The 16,151-nt window shown below is 37.3% G+C and overlaps 1 protein-coding gene and 1 pseudogene across 1 annotated transcript; one reads left to right on the top strand and one right to left on the bottom strand.

Moving 5' to 3' along the window:
- LOC121464649 overlaps positions 1-16,151 on the bottom strand; it is a 237,874-nt pseudogene that overhangs the window by 103,584 nt on the left and 118,139 nt on the right.
- On the top strand, positions 4,531-7,106 carry LOC121464619 (zinc finger protein 431-like). Its single transcript, XM_041677650.1, has 5 exons — positions 4,531-4,564; positions 4,755-4,815; positions 5,906-5,970; positions 6,130-6,642; positions 6,727-7,106. The coding sequence occupies exons 1-5, from the start codon at positions 4,531-4,533 to the stop codon at positions 7,104-7,106; spliced, it is 1,053 nt and encodes a 350-aa protein (XP_041533584.1).

Here is a 16,151-nt window from a genome sequence, read left to right as displayed (position 1 = left end):
GGTTCAAACAGTCTGCCTGAGGCTAAAGTAAGGAGATTTTGATTAATTCCCTGGGAAGAAGAATCCTCAACACAGCGTGAGATAGACTTTGTCAAGTGGATGTTGGTGATAACTCTACTGAAGATGCTTAATAAAAGGGATTCGTGGCTGAGGGGGTGGTGGCACATTGACTTTAATCCTAGTACTCTGAACACAGAGGCCGGCACACCTCTGTTAGTTCAAGGACAGTTTAGTTTACACATCAAGTTTCAGAACATCCAAGCTTATACAGCCAAAAGCAGAAAGCTGGTAAAGATAGAATTAAACAAGGTGTCATGATCCAACCCCAGTAAGCAGCAGAACCTGACAGCTGGGGCATCGTGGTTCTGGCTTAAGAGTTAAGGATAAAAGAAAGGCATTATATTCTGTTTCTTCTTATCTGGGGCTGAAGAATCAGCTGTGATGAGCAAGTTATTAGAAGTATTTAAGCAAAATATGGTTCTGCTGGATACTTAATGCTGGACAGCTAGAGCTAAAAATTTAGTGATGATTACGAGACCAGCATCACTGATGTGAAAATGTCTGGGAAGTGTTTTCTAAGAGCACAGAGCAACTGTCTTCCAGTGGTAGCCACAGTTGTACCTCAACAGGTAGGTGGAGTTTCTAATGTGTTTCACCAGGTGGTAATATTTTGAAGGTATTGATGGATGTAAGGCTTGGCACTGTGAGAGGTCAGAAAAGGACATCACTGAAGGTGCAGTGTCATTCGCAGTTGAATGCCCAGGACTGTAAGGGTCTGGCCAATAGGTGCGGCACCCTAAGGAGATTCTATGAAAAATACTGGTGAAGGTGAAACTTATTTACAACAGAAGACTCCAGTGTCTGGAGAGGCCAGCACTGTGAGATGACCACCAAAACAGCAGTAGCAGTGGAATTGAGCCAGCCAGAGTCTAGAAGACCAGATTTGTGTACTGCAGAGGGCAGAGTCAGTGTATTGACCCAAAGCCTATGGAAGGGTCCTAATGATCTTGAGTGGGCCTTAATATTGGAAAGTTGGAATTCCTTAATTATCCAAGATTTAGCGATCCCAGGGTCATAGGTTACCTGCCAAGGAGAGCTACTAATGTGCAATGGAACCCGCCAAAGAAAAAGAAGTGTGATTTTCTTGACAAAGCTGAACAGGATTAGAAACCTGGAGAGCTATTGGACATGGAATTAGTTATCATTACATTGACTTTTTTCTTTATTGTTACTTGTATTTGTTTCTACTCTAATTCTTTGAGCCATTTAACTTCTGGATCCTGCCCATCTAGGCACTCTTCCTAGGCATGTTGGGCCTCAATTTGGGCCAGTCATTGGTTAGCCACTACACAAATCTTGAGCCACCATTTTCCTGATCTATCTTCCAACACCACAAGTGTGTGTCATATATTTTGTCGATGGCTTGGTTTTATAGTCCCACTACTGGGAACCATATGTGATTACAGAAGATGGCCAGTACAGGCTCCATATTTCTGAGTTATAGGGAGTCCTCACTATAATGACCCTCAAAGATTGCAGAAAGTTGTTACTGCACTGTTTGACCATCATCCATTGAAAGATTTCCTATTCTAGTAATTTCTTGCTGTGTTTTCCCCCTACATACCTACATTTACTCTTATGATCCTCCCTATTCTTGATCTGTGTACTCCCACAAAATCTAGTCTATTTAATAGAATCTTTGGGATCCATGCACCCCCTGCTACAGCCATCTTTGTCACTTACCTTATCTGAGTCTGTGGATTGTACAGTAATTAGTCTTGATTCAACAGCTAATATCCACTTACAGTGAGTACACATCATGTTTGTCTATGTAGTTTGGATTTACTTGTTCAGAAGCAAAAGACCTCAAGCAACACATCTAGAAATAAATTAATTGAATAAAAATGTGGTACAGATTTAAACAAGGAGTTCTAAGTAAATGAATCTAAACTGTCTTAGAAACACTTAACTACATGTTCAATATACTTAGCATCAATCAAATGTACATCAAAAGAGCTTTTAGAATTCACCTTATACCTGTCAGAATAGATAGGTTCAAGAACATAATGGAAAACGCATGCTGGCAAGGATGTTGAATAAGTAGAACGTTGATTGGCTAGGATCAATAACACAAGTGACATCGAATACTGGCAAAAAATGGACAGAAAGAAACACTCCCCCATTGTTGCTGAGAATGTAAATCCGTATAGCCACTCTTGTAACCAATATGGCAGTACCTCAGATAATTGGGAATCTATCTATTTTAAGACTCAGATAAACCACGCTGGTAGTTTGAATGCAGTGAGACCCAAAAATCTCCTAGGGAGTGAGTGGCACTATTAGTTGTGGCTTTATTGGGCTGGGTTATGGCCAAGTCAGGTCAATATCATGATTGTTATAAGAGACTTTACATTGAAACACTTCAGGAACTGTTCCAGCCTATGACAGTCATTGAAGTTAGAGTAAATACGTGTTATCATGGGATGACTATGAATATTTATGCATCAGGGTCAGAATGTAGTTGATCGAAGGAAAAGGTCCCAGATTAGAAGAAGTGGTTGAACATTTGTCATTCCGGGGTGCTCTTCTTTGTTGTAACATTGACTAGGAGAAATCTTTTGGATGAAATTCCTATATTGGGGATTGGATTTACATCTTCATAGCCTGAACCTATTTCTGGTTATGTGTGTCCTGATGTTATGACTTCACCGCCATTATAGATGGTGTCACTCAATGACAAAACATGCAGTTGAAGCAATTCCTGTTCACCCTTAAGCCTTTTACTATCCTGATTTCTATTTTAATTTTTGGTTTTTACTTTTGATTTTGAAAGACAATGTTTTTTCTGTGTAGCTCTTGGTCCTCAGTGTAGCTCCTTAGACCATGGTGTTCTCAACTCAGAAATACAAATGATCCTGGCTATTGCACAGAGGGATTAATGGCGGAGCAACATGCTTGTTATTTTTCTGTCTTCTTTTACTGTCTGATGAGCCTGGAATATACGTTTTTGTACATTTCAAGAATAAGTTTCGTGCCGGGCGGTGGTGGCGCATGCCTTTAATCCCACCACTCGGGAGGCAGAGGCAGGCGGGTCTCTGTGAGTTCGAGGCCAGCCTGGTCTACAAGAGGTAGTTTCAGGACAGGAACCAAAAGCTACGGAGAAACCCTGTCTCGAAAAATCAAAAAAAAAAAAAAAAAAAAGAATAAGTTTTGATGCTGAGCTTATTGAAATGTGAAGTTTGGTGGAGGGTATCATTTCCTTTCCCAGGAGAGTAGTATGCATGACATCAGTACCTCTGCCATTTGCATCCTTGCACTGCTGGGGCGTGACTTTCTACGTGCCTCTATTTTTTTTTGTTGTTGTTTTGAATTCTTTCAATGAATATGAGGTTGTATCTGTATACAAGGGTATGTACCACAGGCATGCCTGTTTCTCACGGTTGTCACAAGAGGCGTCAGAACCTATGAAGTTGAAGTAATGGATAATTTCAAGTCCCTATTAGTACTGGTAATTGTGCCCGCTTATCTGCAAGGACAGCAAGACCGCTTCTTTGCTGACCCATCTCCCTTACTCTGTGTTGTTTATGATCATCATTTGCAGGGCTGAAGTTTTCTTTGGTCCATTTGTAAGTGTTAAACATGCACTCCCTTTTAAGATCTTATTATGAAACAGTTTAACCTGGGCCACTGCAAGTTCTGGAAGATGAACGTAGAACTAAAGTAAATACAAAACTTTTTATAAGAACTTAATTTAAAACCTCTGATTTCCTTTTACATTTTTTTTGGGGGGGGGGTTTCGAGACAGGGTTTCTCTCTGGCTTTGGAACTTGTCCTGGAACCAGCTCTGTAGACAAGGCTGGCCTCGAACTCACAGAGATCCGCCTGCCTCTGCCTCCCGAGTGCTGGGATTAAAGGTGTGCGCCACTATCGCCCGGCTTCCTTTTACGTTTTTTATTTAAATGATTATGGATGGATACTGGGTTTTATCAATTTGTAAATCTGGCTTACCTGCAAGCCATTGCATAGGCTTTGACCGACATCAAATTCAATTTATTTCATCTGCTTTTTTCATTGATCACTGGGATTAAAGTCACAAGTGAATATACCCAATTTTGCCATCCTTTTTCTAGATAATCATTGGTATTATTATTTCTGTAATGTTTTCTCAGTAGTGTTGATCTGCTTGCTGTTTGTCTCTGTATGTTTGTTTATTGGCATTTCTTTCTCAAGGCATTTCTTTCTCCTTTTTAAAGGGTCAACGAATGGTACATATGAGCCTCTTCTTCAGTTTCCATCTACAGTGACTTTTCTTTATATTCTAATGCAATGGCATGGAAGAAGTGTGGGAAGCAGCAGCAATATACAAATATATCATTGTAAAAGAAGTATCCTGTGTCAGGATCACACTTTGATTTATTGTTGATTGGATTCTTCTAGAACTCAGTGACCTATGAGGATGTTCACATTGACTTCACTGAGGAGGAGTGGGTTTTGCTGAATCCTTCCCAAAAGAGTCTCTACAAAGATGTGATGCTGGAGACATACAGGAACCTCACCGCTACTGGTAAGATTGTGAACTTTCCTTTACATTTAAAATAAGGGGACTACCCTGTATTATTTATTGATACCTTTTTATATTTTTGTTGGAGAAAGAGTAAGAATGAGCCAAATAACTAAGGCATAGTTCACTTAAGGTATTCAATTTTGTACAATATCCTTTAATATATTGTCTACTTTCTGTTCCTTTATTTTAGGCTACAGTTGGGAAGACCATAATTTTGAAGAGTATTGTCAATGTGCTAGAAAACATGGAAGGTAATTTTTATTTGCAACTTGGTGTATATTTGTCTCTGAAGAAATTTTAATTTGTCCTGGAAGATTTAAAGAAAAAAATAGTACAAATAAGCATGCCATAACGTATATGGTTTATTATTAATTTCTCAATAATCATATGCCTCAATATGAGGTAAATGGTGTGTGCATTCCTCTAAACAGAAGAGAAGGAAACAATGTCTTAACTGATGCTACCATGAGAATTATACTGTAGAGCTGCTAATCCATTTAGTTTCATACCACTCAGATAACACATAGACACATTGAATATATAATAAGGATATGTTTAAAACTGTGCCAAAAATACTCTGTAGTAGAGCGCATGTTACTCATGTACTTGTGACTTTGCCAAACTTGTTGAAAGAGTTGAGTCATGAGAGTAAAAAACGCTCTTGTGGAGAAACATTAATTCCTATACCGCATGTCTGTGAGGAGCAGAAAGTCATACTGTGTGAATTCAATGTACAACCATTTATTTCTTCTTCCTTTATTAAGAATGTCATATGTCACAAGTCAGCTACCAAAATGGAAAGAGAGACTGTATCTCTTTCAGAATAATTGGAAGATAGGAAAGATATTTAGTATTTCAACACTGGGTAGATTTGTGGAATTGCTATATGATTATATTTAATTGGTTTTCAAACTTCCTTGGGAAGACATCAGCAAACTCACACTGAAGATAAGCCCTATGAGTGTTGGACTGTGTACTTACTTTTGTTTGTAGTTGTACACTTTCTTGTGGTAGGTACTGCACTACAGGAAAACATAATAATGAAAAAGGAATGTAAGGTTATTTAAGACTGAGTTAGTCTCATTCCATTCATATATGCAAAAAAATCTTAAATAAAATGATACTATAAATGGGGGTCATTTATAAAAAAACCCTTACCATCAAAGGTTCTTCAAAGAGACAAAACATCTCATACTGAAGGAGAGCACCACGAATGTAAAACTTAAAATCTGATTCCTTGTTACAATAAAACAAATTTATAAAATTAATTTATACAGATATTAAAATGCATCAGTGTTATGTACATGGTAAATCTTTTACATGTCTCTACTATTTTCACAGGAATGAAAGAAACCATAATGTAGAGAAACCCTCTGAATATACCCAAGATGATAAAGCGTTTGCATGTTATAATCATCTTCAAAGCTATGAAAAAATTCATTCTACAGAGAAGTCCTATGATGTTATTCAATATGATGAAGGCTTTGCAGCTACCACTTGTCTCCAAATACTTAGAAGAACACATGCTAGAGAGAAACCCCACACATGTAATCAATGTGGTAAAGCCTTTTCACAGAACAATCATCTTCAAGTACATCAAAGGACACATACTGGAGAGAAACCTTATCAATGTAATCAATGTGATAAAGCTTTTTCAAAACACTCTAACCTCCAAATACATGAAAGAACACAGACTAAAGAGAAACCCCATGAATGTAATGAATGCGGTAAAGTCTTTGCACGTCAATATAATCTCCAACTTCACAAAAGAAGACATACTGGAGAAAATACCTCCACGTGTAATCAATGTGGTAAAGTCTTTTTACAACTCAGTAGTCTCCGAGTACATCAGAGGACACATACTGGAGAGAAACCCTATACATGTAATCAATGTGGTAAAGCCTTTTTACAGAACTGTCATCTTCAAGTACATCAAAGGACACATACTGGAGAGAAACCCTATACATGTAATCAATGTGGTAAAGCCTTTTCACAGAACAGTAATCTTCGAATACATCAAAGGACACATACTGGAGAGAAACCTTATAAATGTAATCAATGTGATGAAGCTTTTGTGAGTCATGGTGAGCTTCACAGACATAAAAGAAGACATACTGGAAAGAAGCCCTTTGAATGTAATCAATGTGATAAAGCTTTTTTAGAGCGCTCCAAACTCCAAAGACACAAAAGAACACATACTGGAGAGAAACCCTATGAATGTAATCAATGTGGTAAAGCCTTTTCATATATCAATAGTCTCCAAGTTCACAAAAGAACACATACTGGAGAAAAGCCATATGAATGTGATCAATGTGATAAAGCCTTTTCACAATTCAGTAGTCTACAAACACATAAAAGAATACATACTGGAGAGAAGCCTTATAAATGTAATCAATGTGATAAAGCCTTTTCACATTGCAGTAGTCTAAAATCACATAAAAGAACACATACTGGAGAGAAACCTTATAAATGTAATCAATGTAGTAAGGCCTTTGCATGTCGTAAAAGTGTATGCATCCATAAAGGAACACATGCTGAATAGAAACCCTACAATTTTAGCAAATGTGGTAGAGCCTTTGTATGTGGCAACAGGCTTTAAATCTTGAGAAAAAATCATACTGCAAAGAAACCTTTTTTTTTAATTTTTGAGACAGTGTTTCTCTGTAACATTGGAATCTGTTGTGGAACTCACGTATAGAAGAGGCTGGCCTTACACTCACAGAGATTTGTCTGTCTCCCAAGTGCTGGATTACAGGGGTGTGCCTCCACAGTTTAGCCTGTCAAACGTTTTAAGTGCAATCGGTGTGGTAAAGTTTTCTTCTTCTTGGTAGTCTTTATACAAGAGTAAACGTTTGGTGGAAAAGAGGTCTATTAAGGCCTTTGCATATCACAGTACTCTGAGGTACTCAGAAGATTCCTACTAAAGGGACTGTAACTGTAAATGTTTTTGAAATATCTTCATCCAATACACATTTACTTACATAAGACTGAGAAGAAAACAAGTCTACAAGTATCATAACTGTTCAAGCATTATAAAGTCTCTATTTTGTTCACACCTGCAAAATTATATGGACAGAAGTCCTATGAATTCACTGATAAGGTAACTATTTTTGATTTTGCACTTTTCTTCAATTATATAAATACAGCTATCTCTAGAAATTAGCTGACTTTGGGAAGTAACCAGGCTACCTTAATGATAAACAATTATATTTTTATTTATTATAAGAGAAAACTCATGCCACAGGAATGGAAAGTCCAAGTTCCACTGTGTCCTATGGGAATCACCCAGATAGCAAGCACCTGGTCTACCCCAGTGTTTTATCCTGGGCTCCAGGAAGCCATGCCTTAACTAGATTCCACTTCTTTAAGATGATTGGTTAACAAAGCTTCCCCTATTACTTATCCAGATGTAAAATTTGGTAGATGGGTATGAGTGCCTCTTCTGTGTCTGTGATGAATCATAATGTCTAAGTCACTTAATAAAAGCGTTTAATGTGACTCTGGGTTCCAGACGGTTACATGATTACTTTGACAGTGTTGTCACAAGAAGTCTCAGACATGACACCTACACCGGGAAGTGAAGGACTCATATACTTAGCCTGTATCATGAACCAGGTATAGGATCTTGAAATGGTGTGTGAATGTATACTCTCAGTAAAAAACCCATGACATTTCTTCCAGTATGACAATATGTTCTAAATTTTCCCAAATGATGCCACTAATTGAAAATGATTAATTTCTGTAACTTCAAATCTACATTCTTGCTTTTTATTGCATGAACCAAATCATCATTGAGAAAAACTGTGGAAATAAGCCTTTAATACCTCAACACCTGGGTTACAGGAATGCATGCTTAGAGGAGGAAAATATTCATGAGCGAAGAATTGTTTAAAGATTTTATTTAATTTTAATCATGTTATTTTAGTGTGCCTTGGTTTGGGAAAATAAATATTTATGCTTGCTCCCAGGAAGGTTAGACCATTGGGTATTCTTGTTGCAGGCAGGACTATAGAAACTTCTGAAAAACCTAACCTTCATCCTGACGATGAACTTGTCCTAAATTATTGTCTATGTCTTTGCCCTGTATATATGTTAAAGACATTTTTTATCATCTTAACATCAGATAATAGGGAAGAACTCATGAAAGAGAAAAACCTTTGTGTTAATAATATGGTAAAGACTTTAGACATCATTTAGAGGTCTTTATTGTCCAGAAATTCTTTATATATTTTTCATCATGAAGGTTTGTCATTTACTCTCTTCACTCAAGTCTGATGGTGGAAATTTCTCCATTACAATTTCTGGTTAGTGAGAGATATTAAAGTGTTCTATACATTTAGCAAATCCTTTCAATGAAGTTTATTTTGTGCTCTTTGTTTTCTCTCTGTGATTTTTGTACATCTCCCACTGTGCTTTCACTAAGTGATAGGTATTTTTCTGCTTAAATATATAGAATGAGATGTCCATAATCTAAGTGAAACATTTATTTAATGTTCGATAGTGTATATTCATTCCTTTTAAGTAATGCTGTCTGCGAAAGGGTGATGAAATTTTTTCCTGCATTTGTTTTTCATCTTTTCACAAATTCCCATGAGATGCCATTTGCTATCCAGTCTAGCTTGTATGTCATTAATTAGTTATTAATAGATCTGAACTCATAATCATCATGGGCCAGTCTCTTGAATATAAGTACAAGGGTACATGTTAGACCCCAACATTTGCTGTTTCGTCTACATATCTTATCAAAATTAATGTTAAAATGCATAATAGGATAGATTATAGCAAACATTACCTCATATGTGTATCCACAGCATCATTTTCATCAAACTGGTAGAGATATGAAATATTAGATAATCAGTAATGTATTGAATATTTTAAAGTATAGCTTGATATCCTGTGGATATGTATACATTATGTGAAGCTCTATGCATCTTCCTGTCCCCATTATTTATCCATTTTTCACATCATCATGAAGTGCTTCCTTCTAAGGGAATTATCCGGAGATGCCAGGTAATGAAACATCAATGAGATTTATTTGAAAAAAGTTTCTGTTATATGTAAGTGTGATATAATTATGGAATTTTAGCCCTGACACATGTGAAGACCATAAGACAAGTTTTTGGGGTGCCTCTTGGCTTTCCTCATATGGTAATCAAGATTAGGTCACCTGGCTTGCAAACCACACACATTTCCCACTAAGTCAGTACCCTGATTAATTGAAACATTCTATCAGAAAATTATTGCCATTATTAAGATTGTAAACATGATTTAATTGAAGAAAAGAGGAATGACAACAACTTAAATAATAAAGCATATGTTCAAGGAAACTGATAAACTGCTATCTCTTCTTTTGTTTTTCCCTTTTTTGTAGAATGTGTTATCCTTAGGACTCAACACTTGTTTTCACATTTTCTCAGAACCTCATTGAATACCATAATATTTCTCAGTACAGGAAGGTTTTTGCTGCTGTTTGATGACTTGTTTGTCATTGATTATACTGAGTATAAAGTGGAGGTAAAAGTGGAGGCCATCAGAGGGTATCTGATCCCCTTTCACTGGAGTTAAAGAGAATTGTGAGCGATTTTGTGGATTCTGGAAATCAAAGTCAGGCCCTGTGGATGAGCAACCAGTGTTCTCATCTGCTGAGCCATCTACTCGGCCTAGTGAACATGTCATTATAGCGGTAAGGTGTGAATGGGTGATCCTAAGTTCTTCTTTGCCTCACCTCTTATGACCCAAAAGAAATACAATATGGGAAGCATCAGAAACCAGCTTAGAAATATGCACAAAGATGTCTTTGAGCCCAAATCTCCATAAAACAATGGAACAGTACAAAAATTTTTCAGGAGAGAAACTGAAAATATAAGTGTTTAAAGAGTGACAGACTCTTAATGAAATCACAAACCTGAGTTTAGCCCAAAGTTGGTAAATAGTCAGCAATCGGATACCCCAAGTATACAGGGCAGGTGGAGCCCTGCTTTAGTTTATGCCTCCTTTATGGAGATAAAGGGAATTTACAGGCATGAAGAATGAGTTTTCTGAATGTGATCATAGTCTGCTTCCCTGATGACTGTAAAACTTTCAATTAGGAGACTTGAATGGTGGTGACTTCAAATGATGCACAGATTTTCAAAAAATTCTGATACTTAAAAAGAAGTCACTGTAAGGCTTGGACAATCAGGCATTTATAGAGAGAGAGCTGTGGAGTATTGAATTGTTAGGGAGAAACCTTTGCCCACTAAAACCCAATCAAATAGGCAGAGGCAATGCTTGGGGTGTACCTGAGCACAGACTCCCTCCTACTGTGCTCTCTGTATCCACTCAACTGTGGTGAAAGGCATTTAGGTTATATAAAGATTTGGATATTAAGAATAGTGCTGCTATGAACATAGTTGATCATGTATCCTTGTGGTATGATTGAGAATACATTAGGTATGTACCCAATAGTGATAATGCTGGATCTTGAGAGTAGATTGATTCCCAATTTTCTGATAAACCACCATATTGATTTCAAGTTGACTGCACAATTATGCACTTCCACCAGCAATAGAGGAATGTCCCACTTACTCCACATCTTCTCCAACAAAAGCCGTCCTCCGTGTTTTTGGTCTTATTTACTCAAACAGGTGTACGATGGTATCTCTATTGACTAAGTATGTTGAGCAATTTCTCAAAGTCTTTGCCAATTAAGAGTCTTCACTTGGGAACTCTCTGTCATTATCCTTTCCTATCTATTTTTAATTGGATTATTAGGTATTTTATGGCTAGATTTTTGAGTTATATATTGGATTTTTAGTTTTTAAATTTTTCTTAATTTAAATTTTGATAATCAAATACACACACACACACACACACACACACACACACATTGAATTTCTGGTTGTTCCAAACCTCACTTGGTAGTTTAGACTGTCCTAGGACATAAGTGAGGTCTTCACACATTGTCTCCAGAGTGTATGCATAATACATGCGCACAGCACATCAGGATAACATGTTTTTTTAATTGGCTTAATGAGAATGAGTGTCTGAGCCTGGTTAGTTTAGGAAGCCAGAGCATAGACTCTGGTCCTAATTCAAGTCACAAAATGGCTCCCATCAAACACAATACTTCTTCCATAACGTCTACTCTTTTCAACTATTTAAACGAAAGTTTTTCTTTATCATTGAGTCAATTATAACTAATCAAGGGACTAGCACATAGTTCTGAATTTATTCAAAAGATAGTAAAACACAGGCTTACAGAGATCAGTGCTCTTATAATGTAGTTAACTGCAATGCTCTTTTTATTCATCCCATCTTTCTTATGCCTGACTAAATGAAGCTGGAACAATCTAAGTCAAACATGGTGGCACAGACATGTAGTCATGGGACTAAGAAAGTGGAGGCAGGAACTTCAGGATTTTTAAGTTATCTTAGATGGGAATGGTGAATAGGGTGTGGAGGGAGGCCCAGAGTTCCAAGGAAGACTGTGATTCGCTGAGATCAACGTTCAGAGTGTTTGCTGCGGGGCTAGAATTTCAGAGTCATTAATTACACCAGCAAAGGTCTGATGAGGTATTTGCACCAAGGGTTTTCTAATTTTGATAGTTTCCTACCCAAGAAAGCCTAGGTCACTGTGGGGTCAGATTATTTTGTTCTTTAGTGACTGAAGTTTTCATTTAAGTGGGAGAATTTGACTCAGGCAGGGATGAGCTAACTAACTGAGTATCCAATGGAACATGTTCAGCCCTGGAACTATATATACACAACCAACAGAAATGGCCTCAGCAGGTTTTATACATGTATTTGCACACACTTTGTCACACATGCTTACCAAGGAGGAAATTGGAAGGAATTAATTTATGAACCGGTGAAAAGAGAACAAAGAAGAATGAAAATGATATATTTTAAGTAAAATGTATAAAAGTAAATTTTAAATAAAAAAGCAGCTGTAGAGACAGCTTATCAGCTAAGAACACTATCTGTTGTTAAAAAGGAAAAGGATCCATTGCAAGAAACCATGGTGGCTAACCATCTCCCTTAACTCCAGTCCAAGGGATCTGATGATCTTTTATGGCCTCTTAGGTTGTGCCAAGAGAATGGCAGGCAAAACCCCACATACCATAAACATAATGAAGCCCTGAGACAGACAGAGGGCAGGTCTGGATAAACTGAACTCCTGGTTCTGCAAGGAGGCAACTGTGACTTTAAAATCTAGCTAGCCCTCTCAGAGGAAATGGCAGCCTTAATCTAACATTTGAGGAGCTCAGCAAGGCTGTTCATTTAATAATGGCATTCACAGTGGGGATTGGGGAATTTTCTTTGGTTTTTCCCTGTTTTTGTGTTATTTCCCTTTCATATGTGTGAGGATTGTGGCAATGGTACATCTTTGAAATGTCGTACTGCTTCTCCTCAGTGCAGATCATAATGTATGATCTAAAAGATAGATTTGCTCTTTCACTGTCTGTCCCAGCTTGCTCAGGTATCAGCAACCTGATGCTCTCCTACACTCATGGCCATCCCAGCCATCCAAAAAAAAAAAACAAAAAACAAAAAAACATGGTGCTGCTTGCTTGATAAGTTTAAATCCTACACTCTTCCTTTAACTCTAAACATCTCTAAACATTTTTTTTTCATTCTAATACTAGGAACCTATTTCTTCACCTGTATAGTTGTCTTCTTATTAAGTGTTATATACCTTACAGGTATAGATAAAATATAGCTGCAGAATAGCCGTCTCTTTGCTTCTTCCACAATATCGATCTCAGTACAGAGCACAAATAGTAAAAACCTGATAGATCTAATATTTTTGCCTCTTAAAAATGATTCTTATGAGCTTCAAGAGATCGATTTAGATCCAGCATCATTGTCACAACTAAAAATAAACTCAGCTTAGTATTATTTGCTTGTAATTTGTTTTTCTACCTGCCTAATACTTTTGTGGGGGAGAGGAACTTTCCCTGTCTCTTTGGCCCAGTTTGCCTTTTTCTAATCTGACAAAACTGTGCACTTACACATTTCAAGTGTGCACCTAAGAGATGAAGTTTCTTCTTTGAGATTCCTTAACTTCCTATTCTTCCATTAACATGTATTTATTCCACCAGATTTATAATCATTTAAGGAGTTAGAGATTGCTAGGCAGCTTCCTTGCCACAGCTGTGCACCTTGCCCTCCAGCTCTCTCTGCAGCTCTCACCCAAGGAATCCCTATTGCATTCTCCTGACACAGACTGCTCCAAGGCTGCCTGCAGTCCTCCCAGAGTCTGATGCAGCCTGCTCTTCCCTGGTCTCCATGGGTTTCCACTATGCTCCAGCCTTCAAGACAAGACCTACAACTTCTCCCCTTATCAGCAGGAAGCAACTTTGAGAGAACTTCACATCTTACGTTGCCTTTTACTGTAGTAAACTCTATGTCCCAGAGACTAGACTGCCTTTAAAAATATTCTATCACTAATGTCTATATTCTGCCTATGAGCCTGTAATGTATATGTTACCAGACACTCTCCTAATGTATTTCTGACAATTGTTCTGCTATGAAAATCTTGCTATGTATGTTTTGAGAGAGTTGGCAATACCATGTTACAGACAAAATGAGTTATTATTGCCTTAATAAAAAATTTTACTTATCAGGTCTATTTCAACTGCGACCATGGTCCCACAGATGCATACCAGGTAAACTCCACCTAACCATTCTTCATCAAAGTACATTCTAATAATCAATGACTAATAGACAAAACTAGCCTTCTCAACTAATAATCCTTTCTTTAATAACTCAATTCTACAACTTTTAGATGCACTTGAGTACATCATGTCATAATAAATATGAATTTTTACATTAGTGCTGTGTTTTACCATAGATGAGAGATATTCTAAAATCCTATAAAACTCATCTGCAAGATGGCCAACCTAGTTCTCACATTACCATCAATAGACTATTTGGTATTAATTTTAAAATTATTATCATTGCCCAGAGAACTATGCACAGTCTGTTTTTATTAAACAAAGGAAGGGGCAATGTTGCAGCCACAAGTATTACACAATGAATGCACAGCTGACAGACCTATAGGAGAACCTGATTGCAGAGCTATGGGAACACTTGTAGTTTGGATAGTCACCATCAATTCTGTATAAATATTGTGAAATCATGGCATTTCTCTCCTTCAAAAGTTTATTCACACAAAATTACCCAAGAAGTATATGAGCACCAAATTACCTTCTCCTGTTCACATGCCATGGGATCTTTGACCAGTAACATCACCCTATGTTTAATATTCAAGTCTACATAAAATTAATACCCCAAAATTTCCTCTGCTAATAGACCATGGAGGAATTCAAAAAAATATAGGAAGACAGTTTGCCCACCCTTTGGCAAACAGGTCTGGATGTCATCAAAGCTGGTGATCACAATCGAGATTGGGGTGAGTGGAGTAGGTGATTCCAGGTTTTATGGATGTCTACTGATCCTATCTAATGGTTTGGAATGTCAGATATTTCACCTTGGAAATATCACTTTTCCTGCAAAAATGCTTTGTCTGGTTCTTCCTACCTGTGTTTTTATGATTCTGTAGTACATGTAGAGATGACTGTTAATGTCTGTGTGGGTTATATAGGCTGGAAACCTCATGCTAGGTGGGAACAGTAAGCACAGCATAACCACCAGGAACAGCAAAGAACTATGAACAGGGTGGGTAATAGAGAGGCCATAGAAAGAATAAACAGGACATGATAAAAGGATGTATGAGTTAATTTATTTATTTTTGTGCTCAGATCCTATTAGTCAGATTTCCCAGTGCTATGTCAAATCTTTCTGAACGCTGAATGCTTTAGTGGGTTTTACCCCCAAAATAAACCTTGATAGAGGTACTTAAGCTCTAAATTATCAGATCTGGTTCTTGATGCCTCTCTGCCACTCTGGTCATTGGTAGTGTAAGTCTGGAGGCCCCAGAAAAAGATGAGCAGTGGGCAGATATTTAAATATTTTTTCTGCTATCTGAGAGAGTAAAACATAAGTAGTAAATCTCATGTAATAAAGTCATCTATAAATTGAGATAAAGGTGAGTATGAAGATTTAGGAATCTTTCACAGCGAGGTTACTTTAGGCCAATCTCTTCTCTTATCTCTAAATGAGGTCAGAGTATACTTACTTTGCTATCTATTTGATTGCCTATCAACCAACAGTCTTATGAATGTAGTATTTCTATGCTATTGAATATCTATGAATGACTTTATTGAAGTGCTTTTGCCTGGCCACTTAATGCTGGCCAAGAGACTGCCAATAAAGATAATCACAGGAAGTTAGTGTTCTGTGTTTATATTGGAAAAAAAACAATGAAGATCTGGTAGTTGAGGGCAGGTTTTTTTTTTTTGACAGTGTGTGTGTGTGTGGGTTTGCACATAATTATGGGAAATTGTGCCCAAAAAGTGATCAAATAGTGCTGAACTGTGGGAGATTTATCCCCAATAGGTAACAGATGTGAGTAAGCTATGAAGAATTGTGTAGTCAGGAAACATCCAGTTCATTTCAAGGCAATTATGGCAATATGCCTTACATCTTGATTAAATCCTTCACAACAGAATCATTGATTCTGATGGGTCAATCTCATAAAATG

This window comes from Microtus oregoni, unplaced genomic scaffold (genome assembly GCF_018167655.1).
Source record: "Microtus oregoni isolate MIOR12 unplaced genomic scaffold, Mior012 000029F_ref0000214, whole genome shotgun sequence".
In the NCBI taxonomy this organism is placed as follows: domain Eukaryota; kingdom Metazoa; phylum Chordata; class Mammalia; order Rodentia; family Cricetidae; genus Microtus; species Microtus oregoni.
Note: the sequence above shows the minus strand (reverse complement) of the source record. Positions and strands in the feature narration are given on the sequence as shown.